The sequence below is a fragment of the Apis laboriosa genome, unplaced genomic scaffold (assembly GCF_014066325.1).
Source record: "Apis laboriosa isolate Shangri-la unplaced genomic scaffold, ASM1406632v1 scaffold40_cov151, whole genome shotgun sequence".
NCBI classification, from domain to species: Eukaryota; Metazoa; Arthropoda; class Insecta; order Hymenoptera; family Apidae; genus Apis; species Apis laboriosa.
The window spans coordinates 4,866,275-4,881,684 of NW_025223180.1; the positions used below are offsets into that span (position 1 = coordinate 4,866,275).

Below are 15,410 nucleotides of genomic sequence, written 5' to 3' on the forward strand. Positions count from 1 at the left end.
TATTTTTTTAATAATTTTCAAAAATTGATTACGGAAAAAATTCGAAATGAATTTTCGCGCGTTTGACTTGACGCAATGAATTGTGAATATCTATATATGTAGACTTCTTCTTCTCGCTCACCTGACCGTGTTATTAATAATGCAGTTGCGTGTTTGCACGAACGTGACTGTTACCAGCGTGCACAGCATTTTCTCGGATATGTTCGTGCAAACAGGGAACAAACGAGGTGCGCGCCGAGAAATTTTCATAACGATTTGCTTGCTCCGTGTGTACACCGTTCCCAATAACAGAATCTAAGAAATTGGAGCTATTAAGCCCGCCTTGATCGATTAAACGATAATTCATTTCGCGGAAAAAAAATAAAGGCTGTCGAGCAGCGCTAAAAAGTTATAATTTCATAGAACGGTAACGGTTTTTTAGAATATGATTCTACAGGCAGAATTTAGAAATCGAAATCTTTTGTAAAAAAGAGATTGATGCGAGATTTCTTCGAACGACGCTTTCTCCTTCGTTGAAATAAAAATAATTAAATTTTTTTCCATTAATATTATTTTTACTATATTTGATTATATTTTCATTATTCCAATGAATGTTTGAAAAAATTTTCAAAAATATTCCTCTGATACGTGTTTTCTAAATAATTTCATATCCGTATAAAAATTTAACGAGAAACTTCATCGTTTTACAAAAATAATTTGCATTATTCATCGGCCATTTATTACGCGTAACAAGAATATAGAGAGCGTAATTAAAAGTTAAGGAAAAAGTATGCCGGATAAAGGCAAAAGTTACACGAGGACCGATAATAGAGTCGAAAGAATTTTTTTTTTTCCCCTCAACTAAAAGTTTCTTAAATATCTTACAGAATCGACTTGCTGCTACGCCACTAGCGCAACGTGGCCAGTCGTAAGTGGTTCGACGCTCTGTGGTGGGGGTAATCGAGAAGCGGAAAGCAGTGGCGGCGACGTGAAAATTACGCCGCGCGCATTACGACACGCGAAAACATGAAATATTCAGCGAATACCGAAAAAAAAAATATCTTTTGCCGCTTTTCAAAGGAGATATTTCCCGCTTCAAAAGGAGATTAAGCAGAATGCATCGTTCGTTGTTTATCGTTTAATTTCGCAAGAAAAAAAAAAAAAGACAAAAGAGAAACGTTGCAAATTTTTCTCACGGTTGTATCATCACCTTTCAACCGAAGTTGAAGTTTTCCAAACACGTAATGCGAAACTGTAAAATTCTGCCTAGTTCGTACACTACGTGAGATAATTCCGTGGCGATGAGTCGAGAACAAGTTCCGCCAGTCCTGGTGGACTCTCTGTCATCGTAAAACTAGATGGATTAAAACCAGTCAGTGGCATAGATCAGCGGAGGTCCACAGGGAAGAAGCGTGAGTCCTTGCTGGCGTCTGGACGCCGAGTCATCCGGAATGTCAGAACGTCCCATGTGGCGTAGACATTAGGTCCACGGGTAACGTGCACGTGCACCGACCGCCGTGTTAGCCCTGACGGAGCTGCTGTGGTTTGCCTGGTGCGGGTCAAACGTCCCTTCATCCGGGGCGCAACTTGTATTCGCCTAAAAGCCTGATGACGTTTTAGGTGGCATCGTTGCATCCGATACTACTCTATCTACCTATCACCGATACTCTTAGCAGCATGGAACCCGATCCAAACCGTTTGCCCCCTCGGTTTACTGATAATCGATATTGGCGAAATTTAATTAAAGGTAGGAATAATTCACTTTCTCAACGATAAACTTTATTCCAAAGAGATTGAAATAGCGGCTTCCAATTTGCGAGTTGCGGGGATCCATTAAGAGATCCGTTGCTGTCCACTTTTTATTGGACTTTTTAGCGTTTATTTATTTTTGATGCATTTTGCTGTGTCAAAAATAAAAAGTCAAGTACAAAATCGATCAATTAAATAAAAATCTTTAATTTTATTCGATCTTATATGAGAGGAAACGTTGCATATTTGAACATTACAGAGAAAGAACATATATTGAAAAAGAGAAAAAATAAGAAAACATCGAATTAAAAGTTTCCCTGGACAATCACAATTCCAAGTAATACGATAAGGAAGATTGATGAAGCTTTAAAATAAGACTGAGATTGACAAGCAAGATATATATATATATATATAAAATGTTCCAGCATTGGAACAAAATCGAAAAAAGGAAGGGAAGAAAAAGTAGCTTGATGGAAAAGCGATCCTCGAATCACGTAGATAGGAAGAAGCTCGTAAGTTTGGGAGTAGTGGCATGAAGGAGAAGTGTCAGCTCCGTTGGATTATCGGAAATTCAACATCATCCTGTTTCGTGCAAGTAAACACAGTTGAACCGAATCATCCACATGGAAGATTACGTAGGAACAGGATCCTATCCTATGAAATTCGAGGCTCCAACACAAATTTGTATCTTGGACACGCGTTCCTTCCACAATCCTCTGAATAATACAAAATGTATCTTTTCAAGCAAATGACAATCTTATATCGTCGGAATTCAATCGAGCAGAGATTTCATTCTGAATCTCGTTCTGCCAACTATACTTATTCAAGAATATGGACCAATGATTCTGAATTTTCGGGATCACGATCTGCAAGTAGTTTGGATAATTATTTTTTTTAATTTATCGAATATTGTCGATAGACATTTTGTAGTCTCGATTCAGTCTGCATTTTGACTGTTCAGATTTTAATTAAACAATTATAAATGAGTGTTTATTGTACTATTTGACGAGAGCAATGCTTCCAAAAAAATCTAATTCTCTAACAGTCAAAGAATCACTTAAGATTCCTGTTATTTTTCTTTATGAAGAAAAAAAGAGGAAATCCTAAATTGAATATTTCAAAGGATTGCAATAAAGAAAAAGATTAAAAAATATAGAAAAAACGAAAAAGACCAATTATATTAGTTTGCCAATTGAAAATTACATTTGCAAAAGTTGCAAAGAAACGAAATAATTACCGTTGAAAACGATTGCACTCGGTTGCTGGAAGCGATAGCCCCCTTCGTTAAGCCGTGTCAACGTTTTGTTGTTCGTGATTAACCGAGCCAAGACCGGAAAGTAGTACGAAAGCTTTCGAGATTCTCTCTCTGGGATGAATCGCTTGGGCGGAGTTTCCAAATAAGAAAGCTGTTGCTCTTCTTCTTCTTCTTCTTCTTCTTCTTGCGGATTCTTCTCGGTTGCGGATTCTTCTCCATTTTAATTTCTGCTAATTAAAACGGTCTGTCTCTTCCAAAGCGTATCCAGCGGCCTTGCTGCATCCAGTCAAGTCATAAATACGTAGAAAAAAAAAAAAGAGAAACGGAAAATGGCGAGGAGAGGCAACACTGGATGTAGAAATGTAAAATTGTCCGCCATTTTTGCAGGTTGAATCTTTCGAGTGTGAAAAGCTGACGAACGAAGACACAGTCAAACACTTTCCCTTTCGATTGTTTTGTCCATCGAACGACAAAGCTGCATCCTCTGTCTTTCGTTCGTTCGTGTTAATTCCTTTTGCATCTTCTTCGCCTCCATCTTTGCTCCAAGTTGTAAATAGATTGTGCCTTGACGCTCCCTCTGAAAGGCACATCTGTAAAAGGAATGAGATGGCGTTACTCTTGTGGTGAAACTCGTGAAACTTTTTCACGATAATGCGAATAGAAGAAGAAGGCTAATTACCCATATCCAAAGTATTCGGTGACAAATCTAGAGATCTTTGATCGAAAAGTGAAAATTAACTGTTTCTTTTTCCCAAAGAGAAAGAGCGTCTGGGTTAAGAGTCGTAAAATCATTTTGCATGAATTCAAGTAATAAATTTCACCATCAAAAATCAACAATTTACACGAAAAAGGAATACGTATGGATTGTGAATGAAAAAATTTTCTTATTAAAGGATTTAATACACTTGAACCTAACCAATTAATATATAAATTCCAATAATACAATATCTTTTGCAAAACCATTTCTATATTACACGCCAACTTTCACTATAATCATTATTTCCAAATTCTATCTAAATTCCTTAAAAAAAAAGTTAAGTCCTATTATCAATCCCTTCCCATTAATCTAACCTAATCCAAGCATCGATCGTGGAAAGATAAGAAATTCGTCGGTAATTTTAACGCAGGCAATTATTCCGCAAAACACAAAACTCACGGACAGAATTGCTCGCGAATCGGGGCAAAACGTAATGGTATTCGCCAATTGTACTGCCGTCGCCTCAACCTATCACTTTGACCGGCTCGTCGACGTGGAAATCCGGCCGATATATAACGAGCCACATCCCGTACCTAATAATTCGTTCACCGTGGACGGGGACGAAATTCCAGTGCGCGAGTTACAGCCTCGTTAAAAGTTACCTACGCCAGCGAATCTGAGAATCTGCGAGGAGGTGAGACGCGGCGTTATCTGGTGTTCGATCGTTCGATCGCGAATTCGCGTGAAACTTTTTTTCCTTCTTTTTTTCCTTCCTTCTTTTTCCTTCCTTCTTTTTCCTTCGACCGATTCACGAACGAGAATCGCCGCTTCGAAGGTATTCCACGGGTCAATGGGTCTTGATTGACCGATCCTTGGGCGGTTCGAACGCGGGCACAATGCAAAGTGGCGAGAAATCGGGGGTTGGTTGGTAGGGGGAGGGTGGTGAATGGAGGAGGAGAGATCAAGGAGAGGAGATCGAAAAAAAAAAAAAGGGAGGGACGACAGTTTTGCTTTTAGGGAATGATCCTTTTAAACTGGATGAAAAGTTTTAGATTGTTGAAAGGAAAGGTGTGTTGGTCGGCTGAAAGAGGAAAGTAAATACAATTGATCATACGGTACGTTAGAATGAAAGAATGTCTTTTTTTTTTTTTTATAATGTAAGAATATTCAGCAGCATTGTACATTCTTGATAGTATGAATGGAAAAGAATTTTCGTTTTTGAATCTCGTATGTAGAATTTCTTTTATTTCTCACTATAAAAAGGGTACAGAAAGAAAGGTAGATTCGATATAATATTTCAATTGTGTTCTTTAAACTTCTAACTTTTCAAATAAGAAGAATTTAAATTTCATTTAGATAACTACGTTTATTATGTTCGTGATGAAAACTTATATATATATATAGTTCATCAAACAACAACTCAAACCGCTTTGTAATAACATTAAGGCTAATCGTCCTTCGACTCTATCCTATCCTCCTAATATGGTCAGCTGTTGTGCCAGCCGGTAGTGCACGGAGGAAACCGACTCGAACAGTGTGAGAAATTGCTCGGTTATCTTACATTTGTGTGTTGGATCGCCCTAGAAAACTGCACCGCCAGTGAATTAAGAGAATAAAGGAACTTTTGCTTGTTTGTATTTAATGAAACGGGGAAGTGAACGGGGGCCTTGCCGAGAGGATCCTCGTGGAAGAATGAACGGGGCCGATCGTTCTGTGAAATGCAATCTTTTCTAACGTCAAACGTTGAAATTCTAAATAAAGCGGAGGGAAAGATCTTTCTTTCGAGTGCTGCTATTAATTATCAAATCATTTTAAGAATGTAAATACGTTCAATCGGAAGATAAGTTTGAGTTTATTCGATTAATGTGTGGAAAATGTGTATTGGAAATTCGTGTAAATTTAAAATTTGTATTTTATAATTTGATAAATTGCTATTAATTGCTATTTAAAAGAGTTATTTTAAAGAGTTATCTTGTTGTACAAGACTTTATGCAATGCGTATATCGGTTCATCATCGTGTTATATCTCCCTTATTCTTTGTAGCAATAAGTAAAGTTCAGTATTTTTCAATATTACAATCGGAATATGATTATTTATTATCCGATTCAGAAGAGGATTAAATCTGTTTGTGCTAAACATATTTAATATGAAAAATACGTATTTACACAAGGATTCGTTGTTGTTATAAATTGATATTATTATAGTGAAATTTCACGGTTTAACAAGTTTAAATCATTAATCTTAATAAATTTTGTTGCGCAATAATAATACGTTCGGTAATAAAGTAAATACGATTATCCAAATGAAATAATATTACAAATAATAGTCGTAATAATAGTCATTATAGAAGTGAATATTTCAAACAATAGTTATTAAATACTAATCATTCGATTATTCTATTCGGTGTTGTACACTTAAGTACGATTTGTATCTACAAATAAAGAATTAAAAATTCAACGAATTCGATGAAGTTTAACGAAAATAAAATTTTCATCAAATCTTGATATTTCTTTTAATTTTCTGTAAAAAATTCCGTGGAGTCTCGAAAAAGTTTTAATCTCGTTCTTATGACACGATAATTCGACACTGAAATCTGTCTGAATCTCATTGAGTACAAAGTGCAAGTTAAAAAAAAATTTGAAGAGTTTCATAAATTTATTTCGAGACACGACGAATCTTCTTTTCAAACAGACTCGTCCCACGAATAAAATACAAAATGCCCCCTTCGGGAGCATCTTTTCAAATTTGCAAACGCATTTTTACGATTTTCCATTTCGACTTTCTTTTTTTTTTTTTTTTTTTCACCAAAAATACGAGAAAATCCGATCCATTTTTATCGAAATTGAGCGTTGATCAAGCGTGAACGGGCCGGCGGGTAAACGATCCATTTGAAAAATGAAGAGTTACAACTTCACAATGGCAGTTCCTCCCCGTACGTGTAAATACACACACACACACACACACACACACATATATTCCACATACGCAGGTCAACGCAGGATTAAACGGCGCTCACGCAATATTTATACTTCATTCTATTTATTGCGCTTGCCTGAGTATTTACACATAAATACCGATGTTTCGGTGTATAGCAATCGTGTCAATATTGTATCGATAGCGGGCGTGAGTCGCGACAAGCGTCGCAATATCGCCCATACCCGGCATCCATCCGCCGTAATTAAATGTCGAGTAATGATTGACGAACCGCTGCTCGTAATTTGCTGCTTCAAAGTGCCCGCCGCGTTTGGTCCGTTGATACGTCGTCCGTTTTCGTCGAAAACTGACGAATTCCAAATCCGGGGGAGAGGGGAGGGGGGGGAGAGAAAAAAGGAGAAAAGAGGAGCTTTGGGGGGAAGGGAGGAATCTGGGTGAGAGACACGAATCGTCGTCTTTCATCCTTGTATCGTGCGGATGGATTAAACTGGATGGGCGCGAGGCCATGGAAAGGAGGTTAATTTGTTTACGCCGCTCGGACAGTTTCACGTCCAATTAGCCGGCAAGCCATTTTCCGGCCGGGTATGAATGTTGCAACGCATCGAGTCGCAGGACACGGCCGATTTCGAATGGCTGTCGAAACATCATCGTCCATTGATCAAACCGGTGAAGAGATCCGATGGGAAACCGGGGAGAGAGAGGGAGAGAGAGAGAGAGAGAGGGAGAGAGAGTGGAAAGTATAACATCCTCCCTCTGTCGCGTGGATTCGAAGCGCGCGATGGTTAATATTGTCCCTTGACCCCCTCCCCTCCCCCTCTCCGTTCGTGTAGCGTTCGGTGCAAGCAGCGGTTCGTCCAATGCAAGAGGAATCCGAATTGTTATCGTTTGCGTGAACGTTAACAGGCAGGATAATCAATATTTGCCGATACGACCGAAATTCACCGGCCTCCGGTAAACGCTTATGATGTTGATTTAGTATATACGATATTACCGGGCAAATAATCCACGTGGATATTCGATTACTCTTTCGTTCGCTGTTTGTTCAATCGCCGTTCGTATATAATTTGAACACTTTGAACGTACACGCGTTTTGTTGCTTCCCTTTTTTTTTTTTTTTTTTTTTTTTTTTTTTCTTCTATTTTTCCATCCCCCTTTGGTTGTGTTTTCCATCACGCGTAGAAAGAACGAAGGGGAGGGTCGACTTGTCGAAGTTAAATCGAAATACGGGAAAAGAAAAATTAACAGCTTCCCTCGCTCTTTGATTTCGATTAATACAATTAATAATAATAATAATGATGATAATATTGTGATTAATAGAATATGTATCGTACTGTGCTATGTTATATTATATAGCGTATGATAATACGTATCTTGATTGGTCAATCGAGATTCCATTAGAAATTAATTCGTCGCGTTGCGTTTCTAGAAGATTCGAATAATTTTCACGAAAAAGTGATCGAGGCAAATATATAAATATTATATATAAATTTATAGGTAAACGTATAAATAAATTTCTGTTTCTGCAAAAAAATATATATATATATATATTTCTGACTTGTTTATAATTATATTTCGATAATGCTCGATCTCATCGTTAGTCAATATCGTAAGTTGGCCAAACACCAATCCGTCTCCCTTCCCCCGACAATTTCTCTCGAATTCTCTCTTCGAATCGTAAAAGATCGGAATTCGTGCTCAGACATCCGCGAACCGACGCTTCCAAGGCATCCAAGCCTCTCTGCAGCTTCATACAAATTCATGAGCTGGCTGGCTGGCTGGCTCAACCATTTCGCGGCGAATCATTCCCCTAAGTTTTCGAGCGAGAGAGTGCATCTGCTCTAACGATATACACATTCGCGAGCTTGATAGCGCACTTTCTGTCACATCCGGCCCATTTGTTCCCTGGACACCCGTGATATCCTTAGACCAAGATGACTGCATTCGTTTTTTTCACTTTTTTACACCGACACGAGTTTGCACGACGTGGAAAAGCGAGGAGCAAGAAGAAGAAGAAGAGGAAGAAGGAGAAGAAAGAGAGAAGGAGGAGGAAAAAGAAAAAAAAAAGAAGAAACGGCTCTCTCCTTTCATCTCGCCGCGGTTGCAAATGAAATTAAAGGGGGCAAGGGGACAAAGGCGGACGAGACGTCTGATTAAACCGGAGATCGGATAATTTAATCGAATTAACCCGAGTGTAAACGCGTCTAGACCCGCGGTTCTTAACCTTTTTCTCGACTACGGATACCGATTTAAGTAATTTTTTTTATTGTCGAGGATCCTCGATATCCGTATATTTAACAATAAGAGAGACAACCAAATACGTCAAAAAGTTTGCTTTACAATTATTATTGAGAATAGTGAAAATGTATTTGATTAAATTTTTACTTATTATTTTCATCACTTTTATTACAATTATTTATACATAAAGTAGATACTCAGATGCTATATAGATCGGTTGCTTTAATATTAAAATGCTTATCAAATTTGAAAAAAAATAGATAAATACATATATTTCTAATTAGTTAATTTTTTATTCAAATATTAATAGAATAACAATTAATAATAAAGTATTCAGCGTTAAACTTACATGGCAAGAAAATATCAGTTGCTCTCTCTCATTCACTTGGCCCTATAATAACATTCGTAGAATCATAGAGTAAGAACAGAGTTGAATACTAAAAGATTGAAAAATTAATTAAGTTAACTAAAATTTGGAATAAAGTTACTTTGAATAATAATTTTATTTAAAATAACGTCTTACTCGTCTCTATTATAATTATCCTTAATATAAATCTTCTATATAATTCGCCACGTTTAACTACGATTATTCGATGCATTGAATGATAAATTATTCATCGTAAGTAACTTTATTCCTAACTTCCTTTATAATCCATTTAAAAATTTTACCCTTCTCTCGTTAAGAATAACCGGATCCAAGCGATCTTGGCACAGCTGTTCATCTTGATAGAAAAGGATGGCCAGACGCGACATACGTAATCGTCCTGGAAAATAAAACGAAACCTCGAAGCACCTTTGAGTAATCCTTTTCGAACAAAGCTTTTCGGAGGGGGGGGAAAGAATTGCGAAAAATATGGGGGAGAAAGGAGAAGGAAGAGGAGGAGGAGGAGGAGGAGGAAAGGGAATAAAAATTAATCTTTGTTGGCAATTTTCGTTCACGTACCGCGCTTATTCGTCACCGGTATTGCATTCCACTGGGATAGAAATTGCATTACTTTGGGGGAAAAACGACGTTAAAACGAAGCCTGAAACAAGTTCCCAACGATATTCTTTCGCGCTGCGCCCGGCCACCGATAATGAAGTTTCTGCCTGTCGCCTGCTGTTATGCAGCATAAAAATTTCAATGAAACTCTTCTTTCGAAATGGCTATTAGCAAACCGCCCCTGCTCGATGTATCGATTTGCATCCCTCTCGGCTTTTGAACCAACCGTTCCTACCTAAACACTCTTCCGCTACCAATAGACGAATACATTAATAGAGAATGAAGCTATAGTGAAATAAACTTGTATAGGAAGTCGATATTCCTTCTCTGATAAAAGGGTAACAATCGCCCTACGTTTCCGCTCTAATGTTCGATAAACGATTGTCGAACAATATGTCCGAATATTTTCCTTCCTCGATCCTCGTAACCGAGGGCAAATTTTATTTCCTTCTTCAATCCTTTCGGAAATGGAACTCTCCAAGGATTTTCATCCTTTCGTAAAATTTCTCCTTCTTCGTACATCCTTCTTCGCCCACGTTCGTGTACAACCGTCATTCGCGTAAAGGGTTAAACGCGTTTAAGAGTAAAAACTCTCAGGAGTATACTTTACGGCAGTCAGAGAGTTCACCATCGAGCCACAAGCGATTACTAATCCACTACTAATCCTTTCCTCCATCGTCTTCTCTCCAATATTCCCTCGAATATCTGATACCCGAACAACGACTCTAAAAAGTCTTTGCTCTTCTCCACCCACGCCTTAAAAATAATAAAAAAAATCGAGAAATCCGATCTTTCGTTTCTTCGTTCGCACGAATAAAAGGACGAACGTCTTTTATCTTCTAGAAGGGAAGAATGATAGGAAGCGGGAAAATTCAGGATAACCCCTCAATTATTCGGGAGGGTATCGGCTAGGTTGGCGGATACGAGTCGACGTGTTGGCGGTTGTCGTACGCGCGGAAAGACAGTTTGGCAGGGCGCGTGTCTCGTGAAAGAAACATCGTTCCCCCGGACGCTCTAATGGCCGGAGGGTTAATCGCGACCAGGAGGCGAGTAAAGCCGGAATAAAGCCACGTAAAGATTTATGAACGGACCGTGAAAAGAGGAGATTGGCGATTCGAAGCGCACGGGTGCCGCGGGATTTCATCCGTCCGCTTGGGGGATTCGTGTTGCCTCGTGATTGTTTTCCAAAGATCGCCGATTGGATAGAGTATATATATATATATATACACATATATATCGTTTCGAAGGAAAACAAGCCACGCGATTATACCGCGCGATGGAAAAACGCGAGGCGTGCAGATTGTTTTTTAGTTATTTCCTATTTCGTAGATTTGGGAAAAGGAAAGGAGAATATTAAAAATATTTGAAGAAATTTTGAAATTTTGGCGAAATGTTCGAATGTTTTCAATTGTTGATAAAAAAGTAATTATCTATATTGATAGCTTTATAGAAAATAATATTGAACAAAATTAATTAGATAAATCTATGTCGTTCGTGAAAGATTAAAATTGTGCAGTAGTATTACAATTAAAGTCTTTAATTGATTGTTATATTATAAATTCTTGGTTCATTCTCTTAATATGACCCATGATAAGGTTCTAAAAAAATTTTTACAAATTGTATATTAAATTTGTAATTATATAATATTTTACAGAAAATATTAACCCAAAAATTCTAATTTTATGAAATTTTTACATAAGATATGTAATACACAGGTTAAATAAATTTCCTTGTAAGATAATGAGGATTTGAGATACTTTCGAGCGAGCTATTTTCTATTATGTAATAAAATCGAGATGAATCGAATAAAAAGATTTATGAACGGTAACAAGTCGCGTGGAAAAAAATTGGATCGGATATTGTCGGTAGATCGTAAAAAAAAAGAAAAAAAAGAAAAAAGAAAGATCCTCTCCTTTCTTAATTTATCGACTTTCATCGACGCTCTCATTAATTATTTTCACGGATAAATGTCGTAAGAAACCGAAGCCCGGCTACCCCGCCTCCGGTCGTAATCCCTGTGGAAATATTTTTTCCATCCTCCTCCTGTCCCTTCCCTTCTTGTATTATAAGAGCCGGAACGAAAGGAAATGGAAGGGGCATATTTTAACAATATTTGACGTTTAAACACGGAAAAGTACAATCGTTTTACCCTTGCGAATCGAAGAAAGTTTGAAACGAGATGGAGAGACAGAAACCGAGGAAGCCTCGGTTCACGGTGGTTCAAGCTTGATGGTAAGAATTATCCAAGTAGCTGCAAGCTTCTTCCAGACCAGATGTAAATTAAACAATCGCAACTGTATCCACTGTTTCTGAAACTTATCCAAACTTCACCTTTTTGGCATTTCGTTAATTGCCTTGCATATTCATTTTTCTTTCTTTTTTCTTTTTTTTCCCCCCCTCTTCCTCGCATTTCGGACGCGAAATATTCCTTTCACCATTTCCATCCTTATAACGAACGAAACATTTCCAATAAATTGCAGAAGATATTAATTTAAAAACCGAGGCTCGCGATGCGAACAATTATTTCGACATAAATAATCGACGAGCCAATTTTATAGGGAAGAAACCCGAGCTCGTTCCTCGTTCCTCGTACGAATTCCTCTCTCATTAATAAACGCGCTTCCTTTCCGAACAAAGAGCCCGTTAATTAGAAGCGTTGCCTCGGTACAAATACATATTTACAAAATGAAGTTAATTTCCGTTCTTCGAACGCAATTAAATTTTATCATCAATATTGTAATTTTTGCGCTTCTCTTCTTCTTAAAAAAAAAAAAAAAAAAAAGAAGAAAGAAAGAAAAAAGAGAAAAAGAGAGTCATTCGTATAACCTGACGCTAACCTAACGACGCTCGCGTCAGGCTAATGAACGTTGGAGCGCCATTTTGTCTTCCGTGAGGAAAAAAAAAAAAAAGGAACGATCCATTTTCTCCCAGTTGCCATGATAATGATAATAATAATAATTATTAACCCTTTTTCTCGTGACCTACTATCATTCACTCTCGGTTTACGAGACTTCTCTCGCTCTTCCCTTCTCTTTATCCTCTTCTTATTATCCATCCTCTACCTCACCTACCGACGAGTGAGGCAACGAATCGCCTCTCGTATACATCGTCGAAACGAAACAGGTTCGGAGCGAAACCGATTCGAGTACGACGTGTTAACGCCTTTGAAATCGTAATTTCAACACCATCATCCAGTGTTCGTTTATTGGATCCGCTTCGCGAATCTTTTCGAAATCGGTGTGCAGCTTTCGCACAGCTTCTCTCCTTCTCTCTTTTTCTTCTCTCTCTCTCTCTCTTCCTTCTCTCATCGCCGCAGCGATGATTTCGCAGGGAAAGACGGCTTAACGACTTGGAAATGGAACGACAGTTTTTTTTTTCTTTTTTTTTTTTTTTTTTTGATATTCGCCCCGATAAAAAGACCGCGCACCTTATTTTTTTCTCTCTGTCTCTCTCCCTTTCGCCGTCTTTTTACAGCGGCACTTTCGGACCAACTTTTATATACCGCGCTAACTTTTTACGCGACTGCTCGTCCTCGAGCTTAAAAATTATTCGAAACGGTAGGTAGGATGTTGCCTAGTCGGGGCCCTTGTATTAACCGCGACGGGATTGTTTCCCAAAGTTGCGCGAACCTTTCTGGTCCGGATTAAAGTTCGAAAAGATTCCCTCTTTCGATTGTACATATCCACCGCTGTTTACGATTTTCCGGCTTCTCCAGGCCCCGTTTAAATTCACAATATTTCTTCGCTGTTTATCGTACACGCTTTGAAACCGAGTTTTGGAAAAGGAAGGAAATATTGAAAAGTTAATATTGGAAAGTATTTTTTGAGAATTGCTCGTTACTAAAAAGTAATATAATTTATTTAGTGAGTTTTATTAGATAGGATATGTGAATTCAATCTAGAATTGAAAGATTCGAAGAGAAATATTTATGGATATACAACGAGCTATGTATGCAATATTTTAGCGCGAAAGATAGATAAAAATAAACGAGAAACCTCGTTAATTTCGTTCAAGCATTTCACAAATAAAATAAAAACTTGCTCAGTTAAACGTATATCGAATTTAAATAGCTTAAATATCTTTAGCTAATATTTCCATTTTACACCAGACTTGCAAGTCAAATCGAGCAGCAATTACTCGAAAATTTCAAGAAGTTGAACGCGTTATTTCGTCGAAATCGATAGAGAGGGGGACAAACAAGTGACAGCAGGAATAATAAAAAAAAGGACAGGAAAATTCGCTTCGTAGATTGATGCCTGTTCCAGTGGGTTTCGCTTTTTCCCCCCATCTCTCCACCTTTTTTTGTTTACCCTCTCTCTTTGTCCCTCTTTCTCTCTCTCTCTCTCTCTCTCTCTCTCTCTCTCTCCTTCCCTCCTTCTTCTTTTTTTTTTACAACCAAGCTCCGGAAAAAAGGGTTTCATTTAACCGAGAAAGTTTCGCCGATAAAACCGGTGCCGGGTTCTTCTCTTCGGAGAGATCCTGTTTGTGCGTTTATGTCGAACGCGACTGTTTGTTCCGGCCTGTACACTATATTTGCACGGCCGACCGGGCTGAATCAATTTCTGCTTTCGGTTTCAGTGCTCCTGTACGATGGCGAGCAATTAAACTTGACGAGGATCACGCGCAATGAAATGGGCGCGTATCTCTGCATCGCGACCAATGGAGTCCCGCCAACAGTCAGCAAGAGGATCACCGTGGACGTCGAATGTGAGTGGGTTTCAAGGATATATACGTATAGGCGACCAAGAGTCAAGGTACACAAGCGTGTCCCTACGCGTGCGTTCGTCGAGTCGCGCGTTTTTAAAAAAAAAAAAAAAAAAATGAAAGAAACCTCTCGTCGTTCGGTGTTGTTTGCTTTTTCTTTCTTTTTTTTTTTTCTTTTTTTTTTTCTTTTTTTTTTGGAACGAGAAAAAGGAACGAAAGATTTTTCCTCTGTCAGAGATACGTACGGGTTTAAGTACGGGGAAAAAAAAGAAAAGAGAGAAAAGAAAATGAGTGGTTTCTGTTATTGACGAAAGAAGGGAAATGGAAATGGAACGGGAAATATAGAGGGATATCGTCGAGTATTTCGAAATGGTTTCGTATTCGATAACTTTTCTCGCTTCGGTTCGTTATTGAAATTCTTTTTTATTACTTTCGGAGGGAGGGGAAAATTCGATTCTCTCCTTATGCGAAAATGATCCAAGTGATTTGGATTCGATTGCACGCTTATCGCGTGATTTTCATCCAGTTTGAGTAATAAGATGAATCGATATCGAATGAAACGAAACAGAATCATCGAAAATCATTAATTATAACGATTATAATTAGATCGACAAGGAATTCAATCACCCTCCGTTGCAATCATTTCTCCGATCGACAAAATTATCGTAAATTTAACGGATAATAATTATGATTCATTTATGATTTTGTCGTTAATATTTATTATCACAAAATTTTTTAAACCATCTTTATATTTTTTCTTTTTTTTATTCGCAATATTATCACTGCATAAAATTTTTTTTTTCTTGCACATTTTTATCTTTTGTAAGAATAAAAGAACACCTTCTAGTTTTTATCTTCATTTTTTTTTTTTTTTT

At 37.8% G+C, this 15,410-nt stretch overlaps 1 protein-coding gene across 6 annotated transcripts in view; it reads left to right on the plus strand.

The window, feature by feature from the left end:
- The window catches only part of LOC122715972 (lachesin-like), a 312,154-nt gene that overhangs the window by 245,533 nt on the left and 51,211 nt on the right, over nt 1-15,410 (plus strand). For all 6 annotated transcript variants that reach the window (XM_043938612.1, XM_043938611.1, XM_043938615.1 and 3 more), the window contains one exon: nt 14,410-14,538. In XM_043938612.1, coding sequence (XP_043794547.1) covers nt 14,410-14,538 — 129 coding nt within the window. The remainder of the gene's footprint in view (nt 1-14,409; nt 14,539-15,410) is intronic.